Source organism: Petaurus breviceps, unplaced genomic scaffold, assembly GCF_028583685.1.
Source record: "Petaurus breviceps papuanus isolate PSGF00001 unplaced genomic scaffold, PetGlider_PUasm1.0 90895, whole genome shotgun sequence".
In the NCBI taxonomy this organism is placed as follows: domain Eukaryota; kingdom Metazoa; phylum Chordata; class Mammalia; order Diprotodontia; family Petauridae; genus Petaurus; species Petaurus breviceps.
This window is the reverse complement of record NW_027187372.1, coordinates 22704678-22723632: the sequence shown is the minus strand read 5'-3', so window position 1 is coordinate 22723632 and position 18955 is coordinate 22704678. Positions and strand designations below refer to the sequence as shown.

At 32.5% G+C, this 18955-nt stretch overlaps 1 protein-coding gene across 4 annotated transcripts in view; it reads right to left on the bottom strand.

Annotated features, from left to right (window-relative positions):
• The window catches only part of NEK7 (NIMA related kinase 7), a 233458-nt gene that overhangs the window by 59937 nt on the left and 154566 nt on the right, over positions 1–18955 (bottom strand). For all 4 annotated transcript variants that reach the window (XM_069074499.1, XM_069074497.1, XM_069074496.1 and 1 more), the window contains 2 exons: positions 4429–4537; positions 3345–3452 (listed from right to left, as the gene is read on the bottom strand). In XM_069074499.1, the coding sequence (XP_068930600.1) occupies positions 3345–3452; positions 4429–4537 (217 nt within the window). The remainder of the gene's footprint in view (positions 1–3344; positions 3453–4428; positions 4538–18955) is intronic.

The following is an 18955-nucleotide window of genomic DNA, read 5'->3' as shown; positions in this document are numbered from 1 at the left end:
GACAAAATGAACAAATACTTTTCTTGAAATCTCAAGTTATGTATACATATGTGACTGTAAAAATCCTAGTTTTAAAGAACTTTTGCTATAAAGAGTATTCAGATAAAGCAAGGTCAACAATACTGTGTCCTAATAATTGTCATGACCTTCCTAGGTACTGTCTTGTTCTGTTTTATACACTATCCTTGACCACAACTTACTGACTACAAATGAATGGTGAGAGCAATGTAGTTTACAGATCAGTATTTATACAATATGCTCCTAATACATAAATATAGATATATTCTATTTGCTTGTTTATGATGTATAATATACTTTCTTAATCATATTGTCTTGAAACTCAAAGATTTATTAATATAGCAAATTCCTGTTTTGTTTTTAACAATAATATGCTAGAAGGGATAATTCAATCAGGTCTATACAAAAAGCAAAAGAACTATTTCAACCCTAACTACAGTTTAACCAATTATCTACAGGTTACGGGAAATAAAAGAGACTTTGGTGTCGTGTTAGTTGTGTAGTTATATGAGACTTCAAAATTCAATGAAAATTTAATGTGTGGACAAAACCTCAATTAAAATATTTTCAGATTATTTGTAGAACTGAACAAGTATTTATCTTACATTCTCAGTTCCTATAATAGTTCCTGACACATAAGCAAATGCTTAATAAATGTTTATTAAGTGACTGACCAAAGTAGAGGAAAACTTTCTAACAATTTCAGATATTCAAAAGTGAAATGTGATGCCTCAGGAGGTAATTGTTTGTTCCTCATTGGAAATCTTTCAGTGAAGACTACATGACTACCTGTGGGGTATGACATAGAGGGGACTTCTATTCATGTAAGGGTTGTGCTATAGAGAGCCTCTGATGCTCCTTTCCTATCTGGGGTTCTGTGATAACATGTCTGGTGATAGAATCTTGACTGTTTTTATTACTCCACCAGGAATTTATGTGAGTATTCTTGGCAAAACTAAATCTATTAAAATATTTCCTGAAGAAATATATGTGAAAAGTGCATCTCGAAAGATGTATGAGTACGTAAGAAGTAACTCACTGAAATACTAAAATTATAATTTTTGTAAAACTTTTATATTCTCAATAGAATATTTTTAATAATGAACTATTTTTTAATAATGATATAAAGGTTCTGTTAAAAGTAAAGCAAAGCCTTGGTATTTAGCATTTGTCAATTAGTCCCAAGATAATTTTAAAGGAATTGACAGACTTTGACAATTTGGCACATTACTCAAAAGTACAGAGCTATACATTTATTTCATGCTGTGTTTTAGTCATCATTTTAAAAAAAAGCCTATGTTAAGAGCTTTGAAATGAATATATTTTCTATATTTTCAATGGGTATCAACAAAATCTGATATTTAGAACTTGTCAAAATACATGACTGTACTGGGAGAGGTCTACTATTTCAATGTGTTAGTTATGATGCTTCAGATTAAAATGTAACTAAATTCTTCAAAGATCTTGAATGATTCAGGAGATGAAGAAATGTGACAATCTGCATTCTTTCTAGAACTAATAGTTTTGAGATAAGTGATTTTATCCTTGTATATGTTTTTAAAAAGAAAACAAAAAAAACCCCACAAGAAATAGCAACAAGATTAAATGTTAAACCCAATGTGCTAGTGAGAAAGGCATATTCTGAAAAGATATGCTAACATTTCTATAGAACAAAGTTATCATAATCTTTTTTTGGATTCAAAAATTCAAAAATGTTATCTTACTGAAATGGCATAAGATTATTTATGTGAACCCCTTTGCTTCCCAACCTTTGCATTTTATGACTGAAGTTGTGACTTTCCAAAAAAGGAGGATTTATTTTTAGTGTTAAATTTATGTAATTAACTATCACTAATATTGGATAAACAATGTGAGGTTTCCTCTTGTCTTCTTATGAATATTCTTAATTAGGGTTTGGAATTTTTCCAATTTCTCAATAAAAATAAATATAAAAAAGTCATAGTAAGAAATAAGAACATCATCCGGCAACTATATACTGCTTAACACTTTTCAAAACACTTGTCACCTGTTACCTCATTTGGTCTTTACCATATCTCTCTGGAGAAAAATGGGCATATATTTATTATATCGTAAAGGCAGTAAAGTGTAGTGGCAAGCATGTCTGATTTTAAATCAGAGAACCTAGGCTCAAATCCCAGCTCTGCTGCTTATTACCTGTATATCTCTGGAATATTACTAAATATCTCTGAGCCTTAATTTCCTTACTTGTATATGTTATCTCTCTCTCTATGTATATGTTATATATGTATGTGTGTGTGTGTGTGTGTATGTGTGTATATAGACTGTGGACTAGAAGACTTCTTGTCCAGCTGTAAGTGAGCCTAATTCCTAGTTCAATGTACTTTTCATTACCCTAACATGTTTCTCTAGTTCTTATCTAATTATAAATTTTATATTCTAATTTTAAATAAATTTCTTTTTAATACATTTAAACTTTTTTGATACAAAAAGATGGAATATCAAATTCACAAACGAAATTTAAATTTTTTCTCAAAAGGAAAAAAAAAACCACAATCCAAGTATGAAGCTAGTCTTAAAAATAACTTTACTTAAGTTCTAAAAATTGAATTTTTATCCATTTTCTCTACTAATAGCTAGTTCTCAAAGCACATAAAAGAAAAAAATATTTTAAGGGCTTTAAGAAAATTCACAAGACTTCAAAAAAGTACCCAATTCAAAATAATTTATTCTGCCTAGTAATATTTAAATTCCTTTCATGTCAAATCACATTTTCTTCCTATTCTTAACATTTCAAAACCTATATTCAATTCTATTTTGAATATAAAAATGGGAATATATTTCATTTTATAATTTGTAAGAAACATACCTTGTTATGTTCTATAAACTTTAATACCTTGTTAATGTTCTATAAACTTTAAAAATATTCATCTCCTCAATATACTTATCACCTTCAGATACTTTCCCATTTTATAAATAAACATTTACCAACTGTTATGGTATTTTTCCAGAGACAGAGTGTAGTCCTTACCCAGAAAAGCAGTTGATTCATTAGCTCTTATTACATTATTATAAAATGAATACTCTATGGTAATAGCAAAATCAGACTTGCTCTTAGCAGATATCATCTACCAAAATGATTGTGGTCAAGGAAATGATATTAAACTGTTCTATTGAAAGAGAGTAAATCTCCAGCTGATAATTTTTAGTATGTTCATGAAATTGATGACTTAATTTTTAAAAATGATTTTATCTGGCACCTGCAAGGAAACTACATCAAGTATTTAGGCATATGATTTTTTATAGGTAATAAAATACTTGTTTGAAATTTTTTTAACAATTCCTACCTAAAGAATGTGCAGCTGTGGTTTTAGAGCTGAAAAATCGACCCAGTCCAAGATCTCCAAGTTTTACTACTCCTGTGGCTGTAATGAATACATTAGCTGGTTTTATATCTGTAAAATAAATAAATAAAATTGTCAGAAAAGAGCTGCAGTATTTTCAAAGTGATAAGTTTTGAAAACTTTTTTTTGAGGGGTAGGGGGAGGAGAGGGAGGTGGGAGGTGTATAGGAAAGAATGAAATATTCTTACTGAATGTACCTTACTAGAAAAATAGGTTTCAGAATTTTAAACCATTTTCTTGTTATAGTCAGCCATTCTTTTAAAATCACCTAAACTGACAGTTTTTAATTTTCTCACTATTCATATGGACTGATAAAACACGAAATATTGCAGCAATAAATATAAATGACACTTTTAATATGCTACTAGCTTTTGTTCAAACTACAATCTGTTTTCTATGCTGAAAAACTAGTCTGCATGGAATGTTGCCCATTCTCCTATTTTTTAACTTATTTACATTACACAAAATAAGAATATGTTTATTTTTTACTACATATGATAATTTTAAAATTAAACTTGGGCTACTTCAGAAACTATAGCTCAAAAATACTCAAACAAAATGAAAGATTTCTTTGCAAAGTCTATGATTTAATCACTTAATGATGGGGAAAAAAATCTTAGTCTCTGGCCAACCATATAATATTATCAGCACTCTAAGAATCAATACTAATACCTAAATGTTTAGGTTGCTGCAATAAACATTGTTCATTTAACAAAATATTCCTTTACTAACATATAATATTTCTTTCATGAGTTCCTCATCTCTTATTATTGTTCCATTCCTGACTTAACAAATTATTTAACATAATAAAATGCTTTCAAGAGTGAAAGATCTGCAAAGTTGTTTTTATTTGTATGTAAACCCAAACTTATTAGAAGAAATGACATTCTAGTAAAATTACAGTATCTGGAAAATAATTACCCACAAAAATTATTCTCTTTCATTTGAGTCTGATATAATTTATCCCTAAACTGACAAACACCTATATTAAATTACTACCACACAAATATGCAAGATCTTTATATACCTCTGTGCATAACTCGCCGGGAATGCATATGTTCCAATGCACTGCAGAGTTGAACAAAGTACTTCCAAACTGTCCTTTCCGGGATCAACCTTTTTTGTTTCTTAAAATGCTATAAAACAAACAGAATGGAAAAGAAAGATGAAATTTTCTTAAAATTTAATTAATTTGACACAATGAAAATAATGGTCAGCAAATCAGAGATAATAGACCATTTTATCTATGATAAACTGAAGCAGCTCTTTAGAACATTTTACTTGATGACATATTTACAAGAATTTTACTTGATATGTCAAGTCCATTTCCTCCCTTCTTAATTAATATACCAATCCAGGTAATGCCGAGGTGTACTGTTAGTTGTTGTACAATCAAATGATATCTTGCAGATATCATTTGCATCTTATGCATCTACAGGTCTGCCTCATTTTATAAAAACAAAATCTAAATTATAAATTAGAAGTGATCATTTGCATTATGAAACAATTCTCATTACAAATACAGGGCTCTTTTAGTAATGAGTTCCAATTTGTACTTCTAAATTATATTTCTATTTACAAGAATTCAGTTTACATGAAACCATGAATATTTCCACCATAAATGTTAGATACAAAAAATATATACCTACAACCTAAATCATATCTCAAAACCACTCCAAAGTCAGGTCAAGCAAATCTTAAAATATCAGAAGATCATAAATAATTTTTAAATCAGGAAAGTTGCTGTAGATTTTACAAAATTGAGCTCTCTAGTCTTTTTTAATAATCTTATAAGAAAATAACACTGAAACTAATGTGCAATTTGTAACTTATTAAACCTGATTATATAGAAAAATTTTAGACATAAAAACACTGACCTCCACTTATTAAAATGTTTTCATATAGATTTGGCCAATGTCTATTTTTGTCCCTTTAAAAAACTCATTCATCCATCAAAAGGACTATAATATTGAAAGTTAAATTTGACTATATATACATATATATGTAAACGCTAGATATTGCATATGTTATAAAGCCTGAAATGTTACATAGCTGTTTATTTGTTATTTAATACTGAGATCCTAAATATTAGGGATTTTAAGAATAAGCAAGTTTGTCAGTTTTTTTGCAGTGTTACCAGATGAGGGCAGGATGAAATGAAAATTATTACTGGGATATGTACTGGTTATCTACCTTTTATATGGGAAAATATAGCATTATTTTTGTTTGAAGACTCAGAGAAACCAAAGAAAAATATGTAATGAAAAACAAATGACCAAATTAATTTTTATTAGCTTTCCCAATGTTTAAAAACCCTTATCAGATATCTTAAATAAAATTCACTTGTATAAAATAATCAAATGACATGCTACATCACTAAAATGTTATGATTAACAATATTATTGTAAGTTGATGAAGACAACATAAATACTGATGAAAAATTTTCCAGAGTCAAAAAGTAATATAAATGATTTCTTGGCAATATAAAATATGATTAAAATATTAGAAAATTGCATGTCAGGTCTCCTATTCTGACTACTTTTAATTCTAGAATATTTTAACATCAGTTTTCATTCAAATGAGGCAACACTGCAAAATCAGTTCTTTACATATTATTTCCACTCAGACTTGGAATGAATCCAAATAAATCCTATGTATGGGTTCTCCCCATAGCAGGATTAGCATATCAGAGGACTGTTTGATGTCAACAGGAAGATGGAGACCAGGTTTCTTTTCATTTAAAAATAAATACACAATATTGTGTAAGTATAGGGGCATGAAAGTATACTTTTGTACTTTAATACAGATTTTTAAATCATAATAATTATACTAACTTTGCAGTTTATAAAAACCTTCAATGTTGTAAATAACTTGAAGTACAAATGATAATGAAAAACTGTCCACAAAATGTCTGAGGCAGGCATCTTTTCTGCATGTATTTCTTACAAATCTTAAAAAGAATAATGCATATTTTTACATTTTTCTTTAGTGTTTTCATTTCTTCCCAATATAACATGTGGAAACAAGGAGTTGAAATAATTTCAGTGAGTTTCCACAACTCTGACATTTTGAAATCACAAATTCATAGAAATGTTTCTATAAAAATAACATTTTTATATTGTTAGGGAATGAGAGGAGAGGAAATACTCTGAAATTACTGGAAACTTGAAACCTGTACACAAGGACACTTGAAAATTCATCAAGTTGTCACAGATATTAAAATTATTAAAAATTCAAGTTAAGATAACAAATAAGAGCTTAAAAGCGCCTAGTAAATAAACATTAAATTTTGAACAGGTACACACAATGACTTTTTACCTATTTAGGAAACTCATAATATGTTCATTATGAAAGGGGTATCACTTGGCTAGTTTTTTTCTTTTCTTTTTTGGGGACTGCTATTTTCAAAAATGCATGAATAAGACAAAACAAAATAACCACTTAAGGAAGCAACACCACTGTCAAGGAAGAATAATTTGGAAAGGACTGTTTATATAAATTAGTAGTCAATTCTTAAGCAATAATAATATAGGAACTTGATCACTCAAAAATTTAAGAAGAAAATTTGGCTTCACTTTTACATTCAGTTTCACAGGTAAAACATTTTTAAATTTAATTTCATTATGACATCATTATCTGTTGTCATATTAAACAGATAATATATAAAGTGGTTATTTACATTAAGCATAAAACGTGATGTTAAAGTTATGGAGCACTGATGAGTCCCTTCCTTTCAGGACTTTTACTTATGAGAATACCTAACACAGTAAGAAAGCCTAACTATTTCTGATGGTGGCACTGTTGGCTACCTCTTAGGAAGAGGGCAAAGAACATAAAAATAATAGAAAGGAAAAGTTAATCTATTCACATTATATGTAAAATTTATATCAAGCCCTATAAAATAGCAAATTTTATATATAAATTGAAGTGTAGGGGAAAACTTTCTAGATAGACATATTTGATAGTATAGGTATTAAAACAATCTCTAGCAAAATGACACAAATTAAAATGACAATCCTATTCTATATTATATTCATAAACATACACATCTAGATAGGTAATCTAACAGATAGAAAATTTAAAAAATTATAAGCTAATACTCGGAGATGACTAAATCATTATACTAATAAAATTATCTAGTGAATAAAGAATCATCAGATGTTTGATTTAGTTGCTATAAGTAATGCCCAAGTGCTCAAATTCGCATGTCAAAATAATACTTGATACCTGTTTGAGACCCTCTAAATAAGAGGATAGAGGTAAGAATGTCCACAGAAGTATCAAAAGTACAAATAGTATTATTATACCTGAATACAATTTCATTCTTTGTTTTTGTATATCTTGGGCCTGTCACAATACAATGGCTGGCAATTAAGTGTTCAATCAATATTGGTTGTTTGGCATATTTTTAAGAAGTCATCAGTTGATAACCAAAAACGTGGGTCATATGAACCTTATTATAAATAAAACATTAACTGTTGCAAGTTTTATCCATTCAAAACTTTTTTTTGGCCGGGGAGGGATGTATTTTTCTTTCAAGTTTCCAAATATGTTCATACAACTAAAATACTCACTATATTATCTGCCTGGATAACAAGATTCTAAACTCTAAATATTACTATTAACCTGGTTCTATCAATTCTATGAACCTAGTCCCTCAGTCATTTAAAAAAAGAATTCTAAGATATAATTACACTTCTCGAAGTTTTACTGTCATACACTGTCCTTTCCAAATTATTCTTCCTTGACATTGGTTATGCTTCCTTAATGTCAGTGGTTATTTTGTTTTATTTTATTTATGTATCTTCACAAGAAGCAATCCCCAAAACAGAAAAGAAAAAAATTAGTCAAGTGATACCCCTTTCATAGTGTACATCATTATGAGTTTCTTAAATAGGTAAAAAAATCATTGTATGGCCCTGTTTAAAATTTGTTTATTTACTAAGCGACTGTCATATGTCTAGAATTCACTTAATGGAATGGAACTTTTATAAGAACTGATTACTTTTATTACCCAGGGATATAATCAGTCCACAGAGAATGAAAAGAAAATGACTTTCAAACTTTTCATTGTATTCAATATTCATGATATTAGTAATGAGATGGTATTGTTTGTGTCCTTCTCAAAGAGGACCATGGCATCAGGAAGGTGATGCCACAACTTTCAAGTGGATTAGATTTAAGTGAGGGAGGACTGTGCAAAGTCATTAGCTTCACTTTATCCTCCAGAATCATCTAGGCTTTAGCTGGAAAGTAATGTTTTTTACTATTCTAAGAACAGATCAAATTTTTAGTACAGTATTTTATTCGGTTTATGTCTGTCAGACTACAGAAAAGAAGGGAGAAGTTTTAGAAATCTAAGAGAAAAGATAACTGAAAAATTAGAAATAGATAAGGTTTTTTTGCATATTTTTTGCCTCATTCCTTATAAATTATAAAATGAATACCATATAATAGTTTTGTATTAGATATTTATATTCATTTCCAACATAACACGTTGGATTGCCTATATTAACTGATATATGAAACATCAAGAAAAGGTTGAAAAGACTTTCTAACATATCAATTATTCTCATACACTGAATGATCACTGGTCATTTCCATTGAGGACATAATAAGAAAAAGAGTTTCAGGATAAAAATAAGGAGTCAGTTCCTGAATGGAACATTGTAATATATATTTCTTAAAATAACTTTCCAGAAAGTCTGGGTTCTCTAGTCCTGGTTTTCTCACTAATTAGTTGTAACCCCTTGTCCACTATAAGGCCTCAGTTTCTTCATTACCATGAGGGAATTAAGGGTTAAAAATATCTTCCAACTCTAAAAATGGATGGCTGCATGAGGCTATACTTATAGGAAAAACTCCTTTCACTTGCTTCCTTGGAAACTTTATCATGAATTCAAGAATTAGTGGACAGATCACTGCTGACTCATAGAAACTACCACATGTTCTCCAGAGGTACATACTAGGTAATTAGAATCTTTTTGTTAACAAGTTAAATGTTTGCTGAAAAAAATCCTATACTCTTTTAAGTCAAGCTGGAAGAGTCTGTCATCCTTAAAGATACATACCTTTCCTGAAAAAAAAAAAAACAACAACAACAAAACCTAAAGTCCTACTTCAGTATGGAATTCTAGTTGGAAAGCATTCCCATGAGGCTAATTCAGTTAGTGAACTTAATTTAAGTCACATTGATTATGACCATATTATGGGTAAATTCCCAGTGCTAGAAACTACAAATATGAAGATAAAAAAGACTTTGCAGTATCACTGGCAAATGACTACAGAACCTCCATTTAAAGACCTCTAGTGATGGTAAATTCATAGAGTAATTCATGAATTACTCTTGCCACTTTTGGAGAGCTCTAATTTTTTTTTTTTTGCATTGTACTGGTGAAGTTTATTTATTTTTTTATTTTTTTGCTCAAGGTTACACGTCCAGTTATTATTTCTGGGTGTGGTGCTGAGTATCTGAGCCCGGATTTGATCCAGGTCATCCCGACACTGGAGCCAGTGCTCTTACTCGCTGAGCCACCTGGCTGCCCCCCCACCCCCATATAATTTTTAAGAAGCTTTTCCTCACAGTTGAAATCTACTTTGGCAACTGCCACCACAGCTCTTAGATCAGCTCCCTACAGTCATGCAAAAAAAATCTAATCTTACTTCTACATAACAATTGCCCATCAAATACTTGAAAAGTGGCTACCCAGAATTCTTTAGGCTTTCCTTCTTCAGGCTAAATGTCCTCATTTTCTGAAACTGATCCTCATTCAGTATGGTTTCCAAAAGTTTTTCATCACCCAGACCATCCTCCTCAAAAAAATACTTTACAGTTTGCCAATACTCAAACTTTGGCCCCCAGAAGTTTATACTCTGCTATGAAAGATAAAACAAATACACAAATATGCCACAAATGACAACTACAGTATGTAATAAGTACCTAAGGAGAAGTACAAACAGACTACAGAGGAAAAAGGAGAAGGGAGGCAGTTAACTGAAAGATGGTAGGGAAGATGTATGCCTAAAAAGTACCATTTCCTTATCAAACATACTAGACAACTGGGACAATATACTCCCCTTCTGAATGAAATGAAAATATTTCACAAAACACCAAACCAAGTTCCTTCACCATCACAAAGATGTAAGATCATTATCACAGAGTGAAATTGCATAAATTCCTCAAAACAAAGTTTTACACCACTCTATTATCAACTAGTTAGAACTAAGGAAAGACATAAATAATGGAGTTATAAATGTATATTTTACCTTATAACTAGAAAAGATTAAAAAGTGAATGCCATAAGTGGATACCTTATATGTAATTCTATTTAGACTAAGAACAGAAAGCCTTCATTAGTAACCTGGATTTATGACAATATCCTGGCAAACAATGAATGTTCCTTTTAATGATTTCTGTTGCATGTTTCACTTAAAATGACAATTTAAGAAGAACATACTAATTCCTCGGATATATCCTCATTTCTAACGTAGCTGCACTCATTTTGGATTTCTTTGACCTCATAAAGCCCCGTTGGCCAGTGTCTTTCCCCTCTTCCCCCTACTTTCAGTTCTCTTTTGTGTGTTACTGTCATCTACTAGATTATAACCTCCCTTACATCAGAGACTGTCTTTTTTATATTTGCTTCCCCAGCATTTTAGCACAGTGCATGGCACAAGGTAAATATTTAATAATTCTTAACTATTAACTTATTCCACAGTAACTTGTCAGTTTCCTCTTAAAAGATATTTACTGCATATGGGTTCATATTCTTTAATGTGTTTTATTAGAATGCACTTTGAAAAACAGCATGATACACCAAAAGAATTAAAACACATATCTAGGAATCGGATTCTATTTCACAACTCTTAAACTTTGACTTTTCATTATGAATGGATTAATGATTTTTATAAAATGTAGTACTCTAAAATAACTTTAGCTTCTTTTTAATTGTCAGAAAGTACTTTCACATAATTTCTGGACTACTTTCACATCAAAATACTTGTTCCATGAGGAATCTGATATCCTTTACTCCCTTTTCCTAGTCTTCAATGAATTGTTGCAATGAAATAATTACAAAATTAACAAAACATGACCCCTTATGAGTTTAATACTATCTTAGATTTATAGAGAGCCTTAAGATTTAAAAAAAGTTGTTGTTTTTTTTTTTTTACTATATTACTTCATTTAAGGAATAATAAAAACAGTTGTGGCATAATGCAAAATATTTCTGTAAACAAAGGTCAATATTTAAAAAAAAAAACACCTTTGTTTAGATTTTTAATTTATACTTAAAATGAAGTATGTGATATGAAGTTCCAGATTTTCCCCCAACACTTCTTTAGGAAGGACTTTTAAGAAGTGTGGTCCCTAAGTATGTCCCCAATGGTAGAAATACAAAATGAATTATTATGAACGAACAACTAGGAGTTACTAAGTTATATTTGTCAGTAGCCTCTAAACCAATTAATTATTTACTGATATGATCTTTGAGGCAATGTTATGCACTACTTTAATTCAGGAATACAGAACAGCAGCTATGTTTCCTCTCCTAGCTCAATTAAGCTAAAACTTTGAGAGAGGACATCATACTTATTATCTTGATACATAATTATTTATAAGGCTCCCATTAAAGTAATGAAATTGTACCCTTCAAAATACAGCAATTTATTGCGTTTCCTTTTAAATGTTAAATATCTACTATAATTCTCCTCTATTACATGACCCTTATGTTTCTTCTCTATTATATCAATAATATATAGGGTACTGACTATCAAGAAGTCTTGTCAAGATATTCAACTAATTAAATGAAACCAGAAGAAAGACAACAAATAGATGAAAGATAGAAAAGATCTTAAAGATTTTTATAGCAAATTCTTTTTGTCATTAAGGACATTGAAGCTACCACACTTAGTCTCATCACACTCCTGGATGTGATTCTTTAAAAATATGGAAGGGGCTTCAGTCATGGTGGTACACACCTATAATTCCTGCTACTGGGGGTGGCTGAAGCTGCGGGAGTGTTTGGGTTCAATTCCAAGCTATAGTAAAGGACTAAGTTCTGAGCTGTAGTAGTTATGGAACAAATACGGTGAGCCTCCTGGAAGTGGAGAACCATCAAGTTACATGAGGAGGGGAACACAGGCCCAGACCATAAAAATGGAGCATGTCAAAGCTCCATTCCAATCAATACTGTGATCAGGCTTGTGAGTGGCTACTGTACTTCCAATGTGAAGAAAAGGAGATAAAATCTCAAAAGAAAAAAAAAGGTCTGAAGAAAATAAATATGGGTGGAATGGTGAGAGGAGGTTATGTTGAAGGAGAGATCTGACAGGAGAATGTCTTGGAGTATCAGTAGAGGATAACGACAGCAAAGGTGTAGGGAAAACCCTCATATCTTATTACCACCCAACATCGCTCACTATAGGTCCATATGCTTACTTATCCATTTATATGAAATTTTAGTGAGAAAAAATATTATGTGTGTAAAAACACTTAGGGGGAGATGTGTAGCCTTATTCTAGGACCCAATACTCATCTGAGAGAGTAAGAGTTGGGACAGTGATCCTCTGAGCTTGTATGGACTACATACTAAATTGAAATGCTTTTTTTTTTTTAAATTAGCAAAATAAATGCACAGGACTAGAAGAAAAAATAATAATTAAGGGAAAAATATTTGTAGCAAACATCCCCAATAACGATCTGATATACAAAGTATAGAGAATTAACACAAATATACAAGAAGAGGCATTCCTCTACAGATAAATGATCAAAAGATATAACAATTATCAAAAGAACTACAAAATATCAATAATCATATGAATGTTCCAAATCATTAATAAAGAAATACAAATAAAAACAACACTGAGGTATTACTTCATTCCCCTTAATGTGCCAAAGATGTTAAAAGATGGAAATAAGTCAATGAAGGAGGGCCTATGGGAAAACAACAGACTAATACACTATTGGCAACACTGTAAATTTGTCCAAGTATTCTGAAAAACATTTTAAATGAAAGAAAATTCATTAAACTGCTCATGTCCTTTGACCTGGAGATTCTATTATGGGGTGTGTGTGTGTGTGTATATATATATATATATATATATATATATATATATATACATATATATATATATATATACATATATACCTTAAAGTTGTGCGAACACACACACACGCAGCATTTTTTGTGGTAGCAAAAATTTAAAAAAATTGAGTAGGTGCCCATTAATGGAGAAATGGCTAAACAAAGTATTGATGGAATCCTAAAAAAGCTGCCCCCAGCCCCAGTATTCTAACTTCATTATAGGCCTGGCCCCACTGAACTGCAGACCCACTCACTGTACCTACCTAACCCCTGCCAATACACTAACTTCTTTGTATATGCTTCACTGCTCACTGGAACAACAGGTGTGTCCCTGAACTCTTAGTTCCCACAGAAACAGCAGGCGTGTCCATGTGATGGGAACCTAGCTACTACTTCTACCTGGTCACCGCCCCCAGACCCATTCCCACAGAAACAGGTGTGCTGTATTCAATCACAATCACATCATTCGTCTAGCCCAAGACAGGACCACAATACCTAACTATCTGTCTTAACCAGAAAGGACCACAACAGCTAGCCAGTTGAAGAGAAGAAGGACCAGAATGTTTAACCACTGAACCACAGATGAGACCCTTCCTCCATTACCTAATCCCTTAACAAACCCCTCCTCCATTACCTAATCCTTTAACAAACTCCTCCTGCCTTTTTAATAGTAATGATATTCCTCTATTCTATGTAAATTTCTGTTATGTAATTGCATCTTTGCCCTATAAAAATCCATCTTGCTTTCCCTGAAGCTGCTGGTTCCTCTTAGAATTCTGCCTGCTTCATGAGAGGTGTCAATCTCAATAAATGCCTATACTTGGATTAATGTGATATGACTGAATTCTTTGATACAGTTCCACCACAACACATCATGAAACCCAACAGTTTTTGGGTGGACAGAGACCCCACTTCAACAGTTTTTGTCATCCCTGGGTTGAAACTGCAACAGCTTGGTATATTAAGAGTATAAAAAATATAAGGAATTTAGAGACACTGTCCTAGAAGAACAGATGAAGACCAAAGTAATACAATTTATACTAATAACTATGACAATGTAAATAAAAATAATATGAAAAGGCAAACTCTTAATTAACTGTGACTAATTTCAGTTCTAGAAAATTAACAAAGAAATGCTCCTCCCTCTTCTCAATGAAAAAGTGGGAATTTATGGAAGAAGAATGTGGTATAAGCTATCAGACAATCACTATGCATCATGCTTTTGCTTAAATGTTATAAGGTAACTGCAAGGGAATTAAGAGGATATAACTAATATAAAATTGAAAAATGAAAGAAAAGATAAGAAAAAACACAAAAGAAAAGAAAAAGAAAATCTTTTTAAAAACTCAGTGAATAGAGCACCGGCTATACAGTCAGGAGGACCTGAGTTCAAATCCGACCTCAGACACTTAACATACTATCTGTGTGAACTTGGGCAAGTCAATGAACCCCAATTATCCTGACTTCCCCTTTCCAAAAAGACAAAAAAAAAGCAAAAGAAACTTATTTATGGCTTTTGACAAGGTAAATTCCAAATTGCAATGAAATTGAGAGGATATGGCTAAACAACTTTACCTTTATACTTTATGTGTACAGTAAGTCTCCCACTTGGTAACCAAATACAGCATGTTATTCTGCAACTACTTAACCATATTTATTACAGCATTCTCTTTAAAGAATTCATCAGACCAACTTAATGAAAGCTTCTTTTCCCTCAACTGCCTGGGATAATTGAGTCTGCCAAGGGTGGAGGTATCATTAAGGGCACTGGTCTTAGTTTCTCAAAAGCCAGAGAGAAGTAGTAAATAATAAATATCCAAGTATGCACAAGGAAACTGGCCAATCACAACAATTCTGTGGCTGGGAATGAGAGTAGCTCAGAGAGAAAACAGGATAGGCAAGAGTAAAAGACATCAGACACCAATCAAAAGTCAAAATCTTGAAATCAATTATCTAGTCTCATTAGACACAAATAAGACTTCATATATTGACTGTCTTCAAATTCAGTTAATACTCAAAAAATACGTGGAAATGACTTTTTAAAATTTACGGATCTGCAAAACTTTGCCTGATAATAATCTGTCCTCATTATGCCCTCATAAGTGATTGATAAGTCCTTTTAGTCTTAGTCCTGAAGTTTTAGGCAAAACATTTATGCATTAAACTTTCTTCATTTCAATGGTTAGTTGTTTGGGCAGTGGTGGTAAGTCCCTAAAACAGAAATCAAATAACTTAGGTGACTCACTTTCTGTGGGACTTGAATGTCAATGTAAAGTCCTAATCATTTTCAGATTATGATTTACGTATGTTAAGATTAAACAGTTCCTGAAAAGGGTCAAACTGGAAAAGAATTACTGGCCAGAACAACAGATGGCACAGGATCTCACATCAATAAAGTATGGAGAGCAAAAAGAACTTTGAAGGAAGGAAACTTTTATAGAGTATTCAATATTAGTCTTTTGGGTACAAACAATCTCTCAAGGAGCTTATATATATGCCCTTAAGTGAATACAAGATAATCTGAGGAGGAAGATAGCACTAACAAATTGGGGAAAGGGGCTCAGGAAAAGCTTCTGGAGGTTGCTTCAACAACTAAGCTGAAATTTAAAGAAAACTAAGGATTCTAAGAGGAAGAAATAAGGAAGAAATACAGTCTAAGCATGGGGGATAGAAAAGAGGAATAATAGATAGGGGAATAATAATAGAAGAGGAACGATAAATAGGGCTAGGTTTTGGAGAGCTTTAAATGTCATTGTGATAACTTTGGATTTTATCCTAAAGACCACTGAAAATTTCTGAGCAGGAAAGTAAAAAGATTCACGTCTTAGGAATAGGAATTTGGCAGTTGAGTGGAGAATGTATTAAAGAAGAAACAAAGTAGAAGCAGAGAGACCCTTAGTAGTTTACTGCAATATTCCTAGCAAAAGATAATGAGGAAGGCAGCTAGGTGGCGAAGTGAATAGAGCACCGGCCCTGGAGTCAGGAGGACCTGAGCTCAAATCCGACTTCAGATGCTTAGCACTTACCAGCTGTGTGACCTTGGGCAAGTCAATAAACACCAAATGCCCTGCCTTCCACCCTCCAAAAAGAAAAAAAAAAATGAGGCCTGAATTACAGTGGTAGCTGTGTGAGAAGAAAAGGAGAATACTCAGATGTTGTAAAGGTATAATTAACAACACCTCAGCTAGGGCTGAGGGGAAGACTGAAGAGACAAAGATGACTCCAAGGTTGCAAAACTCCAGGACCTCCCAAGACCTTTCAAAGCTGATGGTTGCTATAAATGTCTTTTTTGTAACCCATACTGTAACCCTAAATTGTAACTCATGTTCCAGAATCCCTTGCTCTGGTTTTATAAAACCAAGTTCAATCTTCAAAGCGTCTTATGAATTATTCCTTTTGGCTTGTGCCCCAACGTGATATTTTCCTTGAGAATCTCAGTATTTGACCTATTTTGCCAAAAGGGCTCTCTATTGGAAATATGCTTTGTATTTAAGTCTCAACAAATATAGGTAAAAGAGTCTTCACCTTCTGTATAAGCATTTAGGTCACCAAATAATTACATATGGGACAGACTCTACTTCATTCCACAGAAAGAATCTAAAACATAAAATACTCACAAGAGATTATAAATTATCAACACAATGATTCTGGAGGTGGAGCGAAGATGGCAGAGAAAAGGTTGGAATTTGCCTGAGTTCTCTCCAATTTCTCTTGGAACAACTTTAAATCAAGCCTCAAAATTAATTCTGGAGCACCAGAACCCATAAAAGGATGGGCTGAAACAATTTTCCAGCCCAAGATAACTCAGAAGGACTGTAGGAAAGATCTGTCACACTTGAGTAAAACAGAAACACAGCCCAGGGCAGGCACTGTCCAGGTAAGCTAGCAAGAGACCCCTAGTCTCAACAAAGATCAGCAACCCAAGGGCCCTCCTCCCAGTTCTGCAGGGCAGCTGTGAGTGCTCGAGCAGCAGGTTAGTGGTGACCCAGGCAGGACCAGAATAGGCACAAATAGACCAGGCTAGTACTACAAGAGGCAAGCCACCAGCCCCAGATGCCCAGTGCAACAATCCAGGCTCCTGCCCCTAGCCCGAGAAGAAAGAGGCTGTGTCCTAAGGTGTCCCAGAAGTAGAGCTCAACTTCAAAAGTTATGAAACAGGCTGTAAAATGAGCAAAAAACAAATAAGCCAAAAGCTCTGGCCATAAAAATGGTGGTGACATACTATGGTGACAGGGAAGATCAAAACAAGCTCAGAAGAGGAAAACAAATATCAAGATGTCTCTATGTGAAACTTCAAAGAGAAATGAGAATTGGTCTCATGTCCAAAAAGTCATCCCAGAAGAGCTCAAAGACGATTGTAAAAATCAAATGTGAGAGAGAGAAAAAAAAATGGGAAAAGAAATGAGAATTATGCAAAAGAACTATGAAAAAAAGAATGGACAGCTTGGTAAAGGAAGCACAAAAAATGGAAAAGGAGATACAAAAATCCACTGAAGAAAATAATTCCTTAAAAAGTAGAACTGGTCAAATGGGAAAATGAGGTACAAAAGCCCACTGGAAAAAAATTATTCCTTAAAAATTAGTGTTAGCAAGTAGAAACTAATGACTCTGTGAGACATAAAGAATCATTTAAACACAATCAAAAGAATGAGAAAATAGAAGAAAATATAAAATACCTCATTACAAAACAACTGACATGGAAAACAGATCCAGGAGAGAAAATTTAAGAATTAATGGACTATCTGAAAGCCAGGTACCATTAAAACAAGATACTATTTGTAAAGCACTTAGTACAATGCCTGGCACATAGTTGTTTGTTGCTGCTGTTTGTCCTTAGTTCTCAAAGAGGACCAATGATACCAGGAAAGTGATGTCAAGACTTGAAAGTAAATTGGATTTAAGTGAGGCAGGGCTGTGCAAAGTCATCAGCCTCACTCTCTCCTCCCAAGGCATCTGGTTCCAGTGGCAAGATACAGATCAGGACAACTGGAGACAGCCCCAAATATAGTGGAAGACCTTGGCCTTTTTAAGTCAACATCTCTCCCAGGTCTCAGTTTGTCAGAGGCAACACTCATTTAGTGATTAAGGTTAGGTAAGAAATGAGGCAAAGAATGGCCTCTTTTACCTAGTCAAGTGCTATACAAATGCTAGGTATTATTACTGTTGTTATTATTACTACTACCATTAAAAGCTATGGCAAAGAGAATAATTTTTAACTAAACAAGGAATGGAGTCAGTCACCAAAGATAAAATAGACAGATACTAGCCATGCTTCACTTCACTCCTTACTCCCAGGCCATATTCTGGACAGTTTCTCTAGCAGCATAACCACCATAATATGTCATCCCTTTCACCCATTCGGTCCTAGAATCATATTCAAATCAACTTGGACATAATTTCAAAAAGGGATGTATTAACAATTCTCATATATATATATATATATATATATATATATATATATATATATAT